Source organism: Peromyscus maniculatus, chromosome 1 (assembly GCF_049852395.1).
Source record: "Peromyscus maniculatus bairdii isolate BWxNUB_F1_BW_parent chromosome 1, HU_Pman_BW_mat_3.1, whole genome shotgun sequence".
Lineage (NCBI taxonomy): Eukaryota > Metazoa > Chordata > Mammalia > Rodentia > Cricetidae > Peromyscus > Peromyscus maniculatus.
This window is the reverse complement of record NC_134852.1, coordinates 575900-589436: the sequence shown is the minus strand read 5'-3', so window position 1 is coordinate 589436 and position 13537 is coordinate 575900. Positions and strand designations below refer to the sequence as shown.

The window sequence follows — 13537 nt, the reverse complement described above, 5'->3', positions numbered from 1 at the left end:
CACAAGGAACAATGGCAACAGAATGCCCCTTCCTTCTGGAGTATGCAGAAGTTGTGGTAAGGGAAAACACTGGACCAACGAATGTAGATCAACAAAGGACAGACAGGGTAATCCTTTGCCTCAGTCTTCGAGAAACTCCCAGAGGGGCCTCATGCAGGCCCCCATAGCAAATCCAGTTCAAACCTTTCCTGCAGTCATAGAGGAAATCCCTGCTCAGAGCGATTAAATAACCAAATGCCTATTGGAATAAATCATGCTGGTCAGGATGATGAAACAGAGAGAATAGAAAATTAAGGAGAAAACATAAAGAAAAAATTTTGGCAAACTTCTATTAATGAACAAAGACCAAAATTAACGATAAAAATAAATGGTGTTTTGTTGTCTGGTCTGGTAGACACAGCTGTGGATGTTACCATAATTGCACGAGAATGTTCGCATCCAACTTGGCCTCTTCAGGCGGTAAATGTTCAACTGTTAGGAACTGGGACATTATCTCAGGTGAAACAGAGTGCAAGTTGGCTCGAATGTATAGGTCCAGAAGGACAGAGCGAAAAATTAAAACCATATGTGGCTAACATAACTATGAACCTGTGGGGTTGAGACTTATTGCAACAATGGAATACTAAGATTAACATCCCTCCAATCTCAAAAACAAATCATAAACTAGCACATATTTCTGAGAGAAATATTAGAAGATGTTGTTCTAATGATTGGTCACCAGCCATCCATATTATACAAGATAAGGGCACATCAACTGATGATCTTCCAAAGACACCAACAGCTCTACCTTTAAAATGGTTAACAGACAAGCCTGTATGGGTTCAGCACTGGCCTTTAACAACAGAGAAACTCCAGGCTTTAGAAGAACTGGTAGAAGAACAGTTAAATGCTCAGCATATTAAAGAATCAACCAGCCCTTGGAATTCTCCTGTATTTGTTATTAAAAAGAAATCTGGTAAATGGAGAATGGTAACAGACCTTAAAGCAATTAACAAAGTAATTCAGCCAATGGTCTCTCTACAATCTGGGATGCCTTTGCCTACTCTGTTACAAAAAAAGATGACCTCTCATAGTTATTGATTTAAAAGACTGTTTCTTTTCAATACCCTTACAAGAAAGAGACAGAGAAAGATTAGCTTTTACAGTGCCTACTTATAGTAATTCTCAACCGGTTAAAAGATTTCAATGGAGGGTCCTCCCACAGGGAATGTTGAATAGCCCAACTCTGTGCCAATATTTTGTACAACAGCCATTGGAAGTGAAACATAAAAAATTTCCTAAATCTATAATTTATCATTATATGGATGATATTTTACTAGCTGACTCAAATGCAGATACTTTAGAAAGGATGTTTGAAGAAGTAAAGAAATTTTGCCCTGCTGGGGATTACAAATTGCTCCTGAAAAGATACAAAGAGGAGATTCTATTAATTATTTAGGACATAAAATAGAGCTACAAAAAATTAGACCCCAATAGGTGCAAATTAGGAGAGATAGACTACAGACTCTTAATGGATGTCAAAGATCATTAGGAGACATTTCTCATCTACAAACTATTGTTGGGGTAAAAAAATGAGGAACTGACTAATTTTTTCAAAACCTTAGAAGGTGACAAGAACTTTAATAGTCCAAGAGAATTATCACCTGAACCTGAGTAATAATTGGCCTTGGTAGTAAAGAAAGTACATGAAGGGCACGTGGATAGTATTGATACAAAGCTGGATTGCATTTTGGTTATTTTATCTTCTGGGCATTCTCCTACTGGAATATTAATGAAGAGGGAAGATATTATATTGGAATGGATATTTTTACCAAATAAACCAAATAAAAAATTATAAACTTATGTGGAAAAAAATCTCTGACTTGATTTGCAAAGGAAAAATGAGACTTCGTCAATTAGCAAGAATAGACCCAGCAGAAATTTTCATACCTTTAATTAAGGATGACATGGAAAATTATGAACAGAAAGTGAACCTTGGCAAAGAGCTTGCAGTAATTTTTTGGGAGAAATTAACAGCAAATATCCTAAAAGTGATAGAATTGATCTTATAAAGAGAGCTGATTGGATATTGCCTCAAATTGTACGGGAAAAACCCATATCTGGAGTTCATACATTTTATACAGATGCCAACAAAGAAGGAAAGGCAGGTTACAAATCAGAAAATTTAAGTAAAGTGCTTCAAAGTCCGTATTCTTCAGTTCAAAAATCAGAATTGTATGCTATTCTGTTGGTATTAATGGATTTTTCAGAACCTCTCAACACAGTTACTGACTCTCAGTATGCTGAAAGAGTGGTATTACATATTGAGACTGCAGAATTTAACCCTGATGCTTCAGAATTAAATTCACTATTTATTCCATTACAAGATACAATCAGGATAAAAGAGTCATCCTTTATATATAACTCACATTCGATCCCATACTGGTCTGCTAGGCCCTCTATCACAAGGCAATGATGAGATTGATAAATTATTGATAGAAAATGTGCTGGAGGCCTCAGAATTTCATAAAAAAAACATCATGTCAATAGTAAAGGTTAAAAAATGATTTTTCCATAACCTGGAAACAAGCCAAAGAAATAGTAAAGAAATGTCCTACTTGTTCCTTCTACAATCAAACGCCATTACCAGCAGGATGTAACCCAAAGGGTACTCAGAGAAATGAAATCTGGCAGATGGACATGTTTCACTTTGCAGAATTTTGAAAATTGAAATATGTACACCACACTATCGATACTTATTCAGGATTTCAATGGGCAACTGCTTTGAGTTCTGAAAAAACTGATTCTGTAATCACTCATTTGCTAGAAGTTATGGCCATCATGGATATACCTGCACAAATCAAAACTGACAATGCTCCATCATATGTCTCTGTTAAAATGAAACAGGTTTTTGCTTATCATAATATAAAGCATATTACAGGTATACCACATAATCAGTTACAGAAAGATCAAACAGAACTCTAAAGGATATGCTAAATAAACAGAAAGGGGTAACAAAAACCCCCAGAAATAGGCTGCATAATGCTCTATTAACTTGGAATTTTCTCAATGCCAATGTGAAAGGAACAACAGCTGCAGAGAGACACTGGATAATAGAAAAAAACTACAGAATTAAATCAGCCTATATACTTTAAGGATTTGCTGACCTCAGAATGGAAACCAGGGTATGTATTACATTGGGGACAAAGTTTTGCTTTTGTTTCTACAGGAGAAGATAAGCTGTGGATACCATCAAAATTGATAAAGGTTTAATTTGATCAAGAGAAACCTCTTATTTAGAGTTGGTGATAGCTCATCAACCAGCATCAGCATCCAATTTAAACTAACTTGTATCAGTAACACATGCCTTTTCATTTAATCAGATAATAACTTGCCAAAAAGGAACATCCCCAAAATTAGTCTTGGGGAAAGGTTTTTGTTTTTGTCTTTTAGGAGAATGAGGGTTAAGGAATCTGAAGAACACTGGACAAATGAAACAACTGAGGAATAGGGACAAATCATCTATCCCAAGAAACAGAGTGAAATGGCATATGGGTATATATTATTTAAAAATTTTTATGTCTTCCTAAATGTTTGTTTCTGCTATTCTCTAAAGATTTAACACTATTGGTCTTCAAATAGTCCCAGTTCAATTAAAATTTAAAGCTGACTTTGGAGTTGGAGAATGGCTCTATCCTTTCTTAAACCCAAGCATGTTGTTAAAAGGAAAATGCAAACTCCCTGTATCGTGCCAGAATAGAAGAATCATCTGCTATGGGACAGGACAAAAGCCAAATTAATTAAGGAACTTTTTATTACTAATCTCATCTCTTTGATTCAATTTTGATTCATTAAACTTTTCTTAAAGTATGAATTTTATATCAAAATTTACAAGATTAACATATATAGATATATATACATTTTAAACTTTGTTAAGATGTGAATGGTCATATAGAGTACTAACTAATTCCAGAAAAAAAGGCTTCAATTAGCTGCATATATATGTCTTTGTGTTTGAGTTTCTTATCAGTTTTCTGCAGGAAATCACGGCCAGGTCTAACATCAACTGAAGCCTCCAGAAAGAAGATGGGGCCCCACAACAACAATTCCACGTAGACAATAATAATATCACTAAGTTGACAAACATCATCTACAGATCAACTTTGAACTACAAGGTGCTCAGAGCAATTTTGAGATGACTAGCTGAGATGATCCAGTCTCAAAGGCTACTTGGATAAGGATTTGAGATAAACCCTAAACTTTGGCATTATACACAGAATGGATAATGAAGGATACAGTTACCTTTCCTAGAATTTGACAATTAACCTAAAATTTTTCTTTCAGGATAAAGAAAAATTCGCCCATACCCAGCAGGAAGCAATTTTAAGAATATGACGCCCACATTCCCAAAGAGGTGGTGTGGGGCATGTGGTTTTTTGGTCTTTTTAATGGGTTTTGGGGTTGGGATAATTTTCATTGTTTAGGGGTTTTGGTTACAAGTTGTTGTCAAGGGTTAGGAAAAAGGCTAAGCAAAGGAGAATAGATTTAAGGTTCTTGTTTAGAAAGAAAGAAAGAAAGAAAGAAAGAAAGAAAGAAAGAAAGAAAGAAAGAAAGAAAGAAAGAAAGAAAGAAAGAAAGAAAGAGAAAGAAAGAAAGAAAGAAAAAGAAAGAAAGAAAGAAAGAAAAAGAAAAGAAAAAGCCAATTACTAGGTTTAAATACTTTACATTGGATTGGATCGTTTTATATTGTATACAAATTTGAAACTGATATTGTTAGAAAATGCTATATGTATATTTCTAATTGTATTCATACCATTCATTTAACAAAATGCAATTTTCTGATCCTTGAATGTTATTATTACCAACTATTAGGATATAAAAAAATGAAAGTTAGTAGTTAGATATTACAATAGAACTTGTAGTCATATTAGATATGTTTTAAAGATTTAGCAGAGATGTTTTAGACAGGTCATCTTCAAACCCTTCAGAGATCTATAGAATATGGCATTTAAAATGTTTTAATAACTTAGAAAATTTTTTTTTCTTGAGATATGTCAGCTCCTGGCAGTACCAATCTACTTCAGAGAAAATATGGGCATTGAAGAAACTGCATATGGAGTCAACTTTCATTGTGGCAAAAGTTAGCCACTGGACAACAAAGTATCCTCGAATCAACAGGACAAAATGTACAGACAGAACATGAAACAAGGGACTACTGATACTTGCCAAAACAAGTGGGTTATGGCTTTATCAAAAGGCAGCTTCTGAGGCCAGGACAATATGGCCCCATCCCTGAAGTGGCCTTTGCAATCCGGAAAAGATACAGTGCCCTTTTCTTCAAAGGCAGCTTAACAGGCAGAGGGCCAATGGCTTCTGTTGTGCAATGGAACAGCAGCTGAAAGCTCACGCCTCTCGATAGTAGACTGGCATTTAATAGAGGGATGTGGAGAAGAAGGGGATGCTGAGATAAAGCCATATATACACAGCCAAGAAGAATGGACAGCTGAATTCAAAAACCGTCAACAATTTCCAGAATTTAAAATCCTGAATCATGACATGCAACTAGTGGAATTCAGGTGTTTCTGGTACATGGACTGTTCTCACCCAATGTGAGGTTGAACTCTTGACCTTGTGTACATCCTAATTCACAAATGAGTCTGTCAGATATGCTAAGCCTATAGGCTGAAGATGATGCCCCAACACTGCGGAAATCTCGGGTGACTGTCCAGGCAACTGGCTGTTTCTGTCAACTCACAAATTTTTTGGAAGTTGCTTGCATGCACTTCCTGTTTTTATTTTTGTTAGCTAATATTATTTCCTTCTTGGATCTCTGAGGGAGTTGAAGATTAGTTTGTTATGGTTGAAGATTAGTTAGTTATAGTTTAAAATTAATTAAGATAGAAAGTGCATTAAATACATCTTGGATTTACCAAAATAGGATAGATAATGGAATTATTTTCTCTCATTTGTCAAATACCTGTTTAGGTATTTATTACTTGTATATATTGTATATAGTTATTGTACTTTTGTATACAGTTTTTCTTATGTTAGTTTTAACCTTTTGCTTTTTTTCTTTTTATTAAAATAGAAAAGGGGAAATATGGTGGTATTCTAATTATACTGAAATGTGATTTTGATTGTATGTTAATAAATAAAGTTGCCCAGGAGTCAGAGCTATTAGAGACACAGCAAGAGTGTTGCGGTGGTGGCACACACCTTTAATCCCAACACTTGCTAGAAGAGCTAGGTAGATCTCTATGTGTTCAGGGATACAGCCAGCATTGGAGACATATGCCTTTAAGAACTGAGGGGCTGTGCATACAGACAGTGACGAGGCAGCCATGTGTTTGGTTTTACAACCAATGAGAAGGCAGAAAAAAAGACTATGAAATGACTTACACACAGGAAATAGCTCTCTTTCAGGAAGCTAGGAGCTCTCAGGAGAAAGGGTAAGATTTTAGCTCTGACCTCTGATCTCTCGGCTTTCTCTTTTACATTGCTTCTGTGTTTCCTTTTTAATAAGACGGTTGGTTACATCTACAAATTATCAAATGTTAGATCCTAAAAATCCTTGACACAAACCATCCAGGAATACTTGAACAATATGAAAAGGCCAATCAAAAGAATAATAGGACTAGAAAAATGAGAAGAATCATATCTCAAATTCCAAGAATATATATATTTTTTTTCAATTGTAGAAGAAAATTTTCCTAACCTAGAAAAGGAGAAGCCTATCAAGATACAAAAAAAATTCAAAAACCACCAAATAGATTGGAACAGAAAAAGGATGCCCTAGCAAAATAATCTAAAGATTAAATATACCTAACAAGGAAAGAATATTAAATACTGCAATGAAAAAGTTGTATTGTAGTGATATATATATATATATATATATATATATATATGACTTTTCAATGGAAATTATAAAAGCCAGAGTGATGTGGTCAGGTGTACTGCAAATGCTAGGAGACCACAGAGGACAACCCATACTACTATACCCAACAAAACATTCAATCAATCCTCATGAAAGGAGAAAATAAGATACTCCATAATAAATCCAATTTAAACAATATCTACCCACATATACTGTACTACAGAAGGTAATAGAAGAAAAACTGACACTAGGTAATTTGATTTCATCCATGGAAACACAGGAAATTAATAATTTCTTTTATTAATTTATTTATTTATTTATTTATTTATTTATTTTACAACACCATTCAGTTCTACATATCAGTCATGGGTTCCCCTATTCTCCCCCCTCCAACCCCCTCCACTTACCCCCAGCACACCCCCCATTCCCACCTCCTCCAGAGTAAATCCTTCCCCGAGGACTACAATCAACCTAGTAGACCCAGTCCAGGCAGGTCCAGTCCCTTCCTCCCAGAATGAGCCAAGTGTCCCTGCATAAGCTCCAGGTTTCAAACAGCCAACTCATGCAATGAGCACAGGACTTGGTCCCACTGCCTAGTTGCCTCCCAAACTGATCAAGCCAATCAAAAAAATATGGAACGCTTCATGAATTTGCATGTCATCCTTGCCCAGAGGCCATGCTAATCTTCTCAGTATTGTTCCAATTTCAGTATATGTGCTGCCCAAGCAAGCTCAATAAAAATTTCTTACCAGTAAATCAAAGAAGCAAAACACACACAAGTGCCACCATGAACAACAACAATAAAAAAAGAAATGAACAATCATTGGTCATTGACATATCAGTGTTATCAACTTCAAAATAAAAAGAGACAGACTAACAACAGTATGGATGTGGAAAGAGTATTCATCCTTCTTCTAGAAATAATAAATATACCTCAAAGTCAAAATAGTCATACCTCAGAGTTAAGGGCTAGAAAAAATATTTTAAGCAAAATAAACTAGAAAACAAGATAGTGAAGCCATTCTAACATCTAACAAAATGCACTCCAAACCAAAATTAACAAAAGGAGAGGAGAAATGGTACTACATATATATCATATGAGAAATCCACATAGATAACATTTCACTTCTCAACATCTCTGCAAGGGCATTCACATTTGTAAAAGAAACATAATTGAAGCTTAAATCACATATTGATTACCAGACATTGATAGTTGGCAATTTTAATATCCCACTCTGTCCAAAGGTCAGGTAATCTAGACAAAAGTTAAGCAGAAAAATATTCAAACTATTAGATGTTATAAATCAAAAGGCCAAACGGATATCTACAGAACATTGCACTCAAACACAAAAAATATTTTTCTTTTCTGGACTTCATGGAACTTTCTCCAAAACTGACCACATGATTGGTCAAAAAACAAGTCTCAACTGATGCATGAAAATTGAAATGCCCGCCTGCATCCTGTCAGACCACTACAAATTAAACCCAAACATCAACAACAAGAGAAAAAAAACAAAAAGCTTTCAAACTCATGGTAACTGAAGTCTTTGATGAATGACTAAGGGATCCAAGGCAAGAACATAGAAATGAATGACTCCTGAGAACCAAATGAATATGAATATAGCATACACCCAAATTTATGAGATAAAGTGTCAGTGTTGGTAAAAGAAAAGTTTGTTAATCTAACTTTTTTACCAAAAAAAAAAACTGGAGAGAACCAATACTAGCAATTTACAATACACTTGAATGCTCTAGAACAAAAAGAAGTAAGCCCCATCCAAGAGGAATAGACACTATTATCATCAAACTAAGGTATAAAATCAATAAGATAGAAAAAAAGAGAACAATAAAAAATATTCAATATAACAAGAATTGGTTCTTTGAGAAAAGGAACAAACTCTTATCCAACATAATGTAAAGATAGACAGAATATCCAAATAACAAAATCAGAAATTAAAAGGGAGATATAATAATAGATATTAAGGAAATCTGAATAATCATTAGGTCACATTTGAAAACTTGTAATTAAAACTTTGGAAAAGCTAAAAGAATTGCATAATTTTCTCAATAGATACATCTTACCAATTTAAATCAAGATCAAACAATTGAATTGCACCTGCAACACCTAAGGAAATAGAATCAGTCTTTCACAGTCTTCAAAACAAATCAATCCCAGTGCCAGATGGCTTTAGGGTAGACCAGATATTCTACCAGATATTACAGTAAGACCTAATATCAGTTTTCTTCAAATTATTCCACAAATTATAAACAGAAAAATGATTCCCTCTTCACTTTATGAAGCCACAGTCATCTGATACACAAACCACAAATAATTCCACAATAAAAGAAAATTACAAATTCACCTTATGAACATAGATGTAAAATAATCAAATAATTGCAAACTGAATCCAAAAACACATCAATAAGATCATCCATCCATCATGAACAAATAGATTTTATCCCAGATTTTGGCGGATGGTTCAACATATGAAAATCAGTCAGTGTAATCCACTGTATAAACAAACTGAAAAAAAAAAAAAACACCACATGATAATCTCATTAGATGCTGAAATAACGTTTGACAAAATCCGACAACTTTGATGGTAATATTCTTTGGGAAAGAAGGAACACAGGGAACATATCTCAACATAATACAGACAATGTACAACCATCCTATAACCAAAATCCAAGTTTGCAGAAAGAAACTCAAAGCAACCCCACTGAAAACATATCAGCCCTTAGTCATTAATGCTCTCCATGTTGAGAAGATGAGACCTCATTTATTAATTCTCAAATATGTTGTAATCAGCATATTACAATGTTTTCACAAATGTCCTTAGCTAATTCTGCCCCCACTCTAGGCTCTGGGGAGAAATTATGCATGAACAGACAAGGCTGTCTGTTCTCTCTATATCTACTCAATATAATATTTGAGATTAAGTAAGAGCAGTAACACTGCTGAATTAGATCATGAGGTTACAACTTCACACATACAAACACATACACACATTGCTACACACAGAGATACCTACATCCATACAAAGATATATACATAATACAGCAACATACTCATTTACACACAGTCCCATACATGCTAAGACACACAGAGAAACATGCTGTCACATATAGACAGAGAGATGTATACACCAAAATAGACACATAAAAAGAGAAACAATCAAAATATACCAAGGCCCACACAAACATACATGTTCTCAGCAAAATATACATAGGGAGAGATACACAGATATAAACAACCACACTGAGAGACATTGACAAAGACAAATTTATGCCCACATCCAAAGACATACCAACAGACACACCCATATACACCAACACAGACATAAGGATGTCAAACACTACACAGAAACATGCCAAATACCAACATGGGCACATGCACACACATACACAGACCAATGCACACAGACAGATACACAGGTAGACACAAACCCAGGTATATGTAAAGCAACACAGATACATACACAGACACACAGAAACACACAAACATACCTCCATAAACAGTAAGATGCATCCTTTCACATACATGAATATGCATATATGCACTGTACTGAATCACAGCACAATTTTATGCATAATTACTCCCCAGAGCCTAGAGTGGGGGCAGAATTAGCTAAGGACTCTTGTGAAAACCATCTCCTAGACAGATTACAACATACTTGAGTATTAATAAATGAGGTCTCATCTTCTCAACATGGAGAACATTAATGACTAAGGGCTGATATGTTTTCAATATTAGGATGGACTGCTGATATTTGGGTGCTTTGTAATATAATCACTGATTTTCATTCATAAATTGTTTCTTCCACTTAATTGGCTTTGCATTAGAGACTAAAAACAACATCTACATGTACTTACTCAGAAAGAAAAAAAATGTTCAAAAATCTTTCCATTTGGTGATTATTTCTTAATACACTAGATTTCCACATCTGAGAGACTCTTAAGCACTATGACATTGATGACACCAAATATCATCCAATAGAAGAAACACTACCTTCATGAAGCTAATATCAGGTTTTTTCATATTGTGCATTGGCTGATTATCTTTTTGTTGACGAAGGATCTCATGCAGGGCTAGGAACACAGAATACACAGAATTGTATACATCATAATTTCCATCACTAATGGCCATGTCAATAGTCTGGAACATTGGCCATTCCAATGAGGCATTGGTTGAGCAGTTTTTCAGTGACTTACACTTAGATGCAAACAGTTCACAGTTAAATATTATTCCCCAGCCTTGCCAGGTATTCATCTGAGTATTTGAGTTGGGTCAATGTCCAGACAAAAAAATTGAAACCAGAAATCGAAGGATGGTTTTGTGCAATAATTAAAGGGATGAATCAAATGTGAATCTTCTCTTACTTGTAGTGACATCCCACTGTGAGGTGGTGACTCATATTCTCTGTATACCTAGATAGTCTCACATACAAAAGCTCAAAGCTAGAATACTGTTTGTGTCACCATAAATAATTACTACATTCATGGCTGGTGTCATGATTTGGTATAATACACTTCAGCTTTTGAAATGTGCCCAGTATCATGCTCACAAAGATGAAGCAGACTGTCTTTTTTCCATATCTCTTCTCAAATGTGAAAGCAATTGTATAGCCTGATCATTGTCTAATATAGACAGCCCAATCCTGTTCACGGTGAAGTGAAGCATCAAATAGATTATGGCCAGGGGTAGAGATGTGTCTTTGGGGGTCATCAGAAACAGATATGGAAATTGATCATGATCACACAGGATAGGATGGAAGGGTCCATAAGTAAGCTAAAGGAACTAGGACACAGGGAGTATCATGAGGAATCATGCACTCCTAAAAATTTATTAGCACCGGTAAACACTGTTCTGCTAAATATTCTAGGAAATCTACTTCCTTGGATGTTCTTCCCTCATCTTGTTTCACACAAGGAAATGTGGAAGTCCCATCAAGTCTCTGAATTGTACATTGCACTACACAGTTTGACATAAGTGTGAGGCCAGTCTCCTCCTCACACTCTTCTTAGAATCTGAGAATGGTACCAGTGGAGACAGAATTTCCTGCAAAATCACCATCAAAAATACTCATCTGCTGGGATTTATAGAGGTCTAGGAATATCCCAATTATGACAGATGCTGCCCAATAAGTTAATAAAGTTCATGAGAGTGCATCTGCCATAAAAAAGATGGGACATGGCATTTTCCACAGAGAGGGCTGTCCACTCTGTATTTCTTAGCTTGCTCAGAAGACAAATACAAGGGCACAGTCCTTAACCAAGCAATAAACCTGATCTTGAATTCCTTTTGAAATTGTAGCATATGACAAATGATGCATGAGCCAAGTTTCTGGTAAATCTGGGAAGAATAATAACTCCCATATCTTCTTACTTGTTTCATATCATCTGACCAATAAACCTCAAACTCAAACATATTCTTTCATTCTGAACAATTCACGCACAGTTAAATACAATCTATTTTCCACTTAGAAATTGTACAATTGTAGTATCTTTATGAAAGAACACAAATGTTTATCTTTGCATTTCTAAAATAAAAAACATCTTAGAATATTCTATATTACCACATGGAAAAATGTCATTGAAATTTTCAGTACCAGTCAACCCAGAGTTTGAGAGTATAAATTAGGAATCTCAAACACCAACTCCTGCACACTAAACAATAAGAAACATCAATGACTTGAGCTGTTACTGTTGCCTACTGGACTAAAGTGCTTTGTTTGAAAACAACTATCAATAATATACGAAATCAAAGTGTATATTATGCCCAAGTTGGTAAAATATGCAGCTCTAACTAGTAAAATTACAAAAAGAGAAACATAAGAGGGAAATATAAGTGTCAGAAAATAAACACCTTAGACACAAAGAGAAGATACGCATGCTTCTTAAATGATGTTAGAGATGTGTTTGTACATAACTATTTTCAAGTGTAGCCAAGTATCACATGCCACAGCTGTCACTCAGGAAAGTGACAATGAAAGTAAGCAGTCATTCTGGATATCAGTCCTCTGTCACATGTGGGGTTGGTGAAGAACTTTTCCCATTCTGTAGGGTGTCGCTTTGCCTTGTTGACCGTATCTTTTGCTCTACAAAAGCTTCTCAGTTTCAAGAGGTCCCATTGATTGATTATTTGTCTCAGTGTCTGCGCTACTGGTGTAATATTTAGGAAGTGATCTCCTATGCCAATGCATTCAAGACTACTTCCTACTTTCTCTTCTAGCAGGTTCAGAGTAGCTGGATTTATGTTGAGGTCTTTGATCCACTTGGACTTATGTTTTGTGCATGGTGACAGATATGGATGTATTTGCAGCCTTCTACACGTTGATACCAGTTATGCCAGCACCATTTGTTGAAGATGCTTTCATTTTTCCATTATACACTTTTGGCTTCATTGTCAAAAATTATATGTCCATAGGTGTGTGGGTTAATGTCAGGGTCTTCATTTCTTTTCCATTGGTCCACATGTCGGTTTTTATGCCAATACCAAGCTGTTTTTATTACTGTAGCTCTATAGTAGAGCTTGAAGTCAGGGATTGTGATGCCTCCAGAAGTTGTTTTATTGTACAGGTTTCTTTTAGCTATCCTGGGTATTTGTTTTTCCATATGAAGTTGAGTATTATTCTTTCCAGGTCTGTGAAGAATTGTGTTGGTATTTTGATGGGGATTGCATTG

General features: G+C 35.3%; 1 protein-coding gene and 1 non-coding gene across 2 annotated transcripts in view; both read right to left on the bottom strand.

The window, feature by feature from the left end:
* The window catches only part of LOC143271219 (vomeronasal type-2 receptor 116-like), a 40944-nt gene extending 29944 nt beyond the window's left edge, over nt 1–11000 (bottom strand). Inside the window, exon 1 of the mRNA XM_076563423.1 lies at nt 10863–11000. Coding sequence (XP_076419538.1) covers nt 10863–11000 — 138 coding nt within the window. The remainder of the gene's footprint in view (nt 1–10862) is intronic.
* Nucleotides 7480–7582, bottom strand: LOC143271232 (U6 spliceosomal RNA). Its single transcript, XR_013048454.1, has one exon. It is a non-coding gene; the product is annotated as a U6 spliceosomal RNA (small nuclear RNA).
* Nucleotides 11001–13537: the final 2537 nt, after the last annotated feature.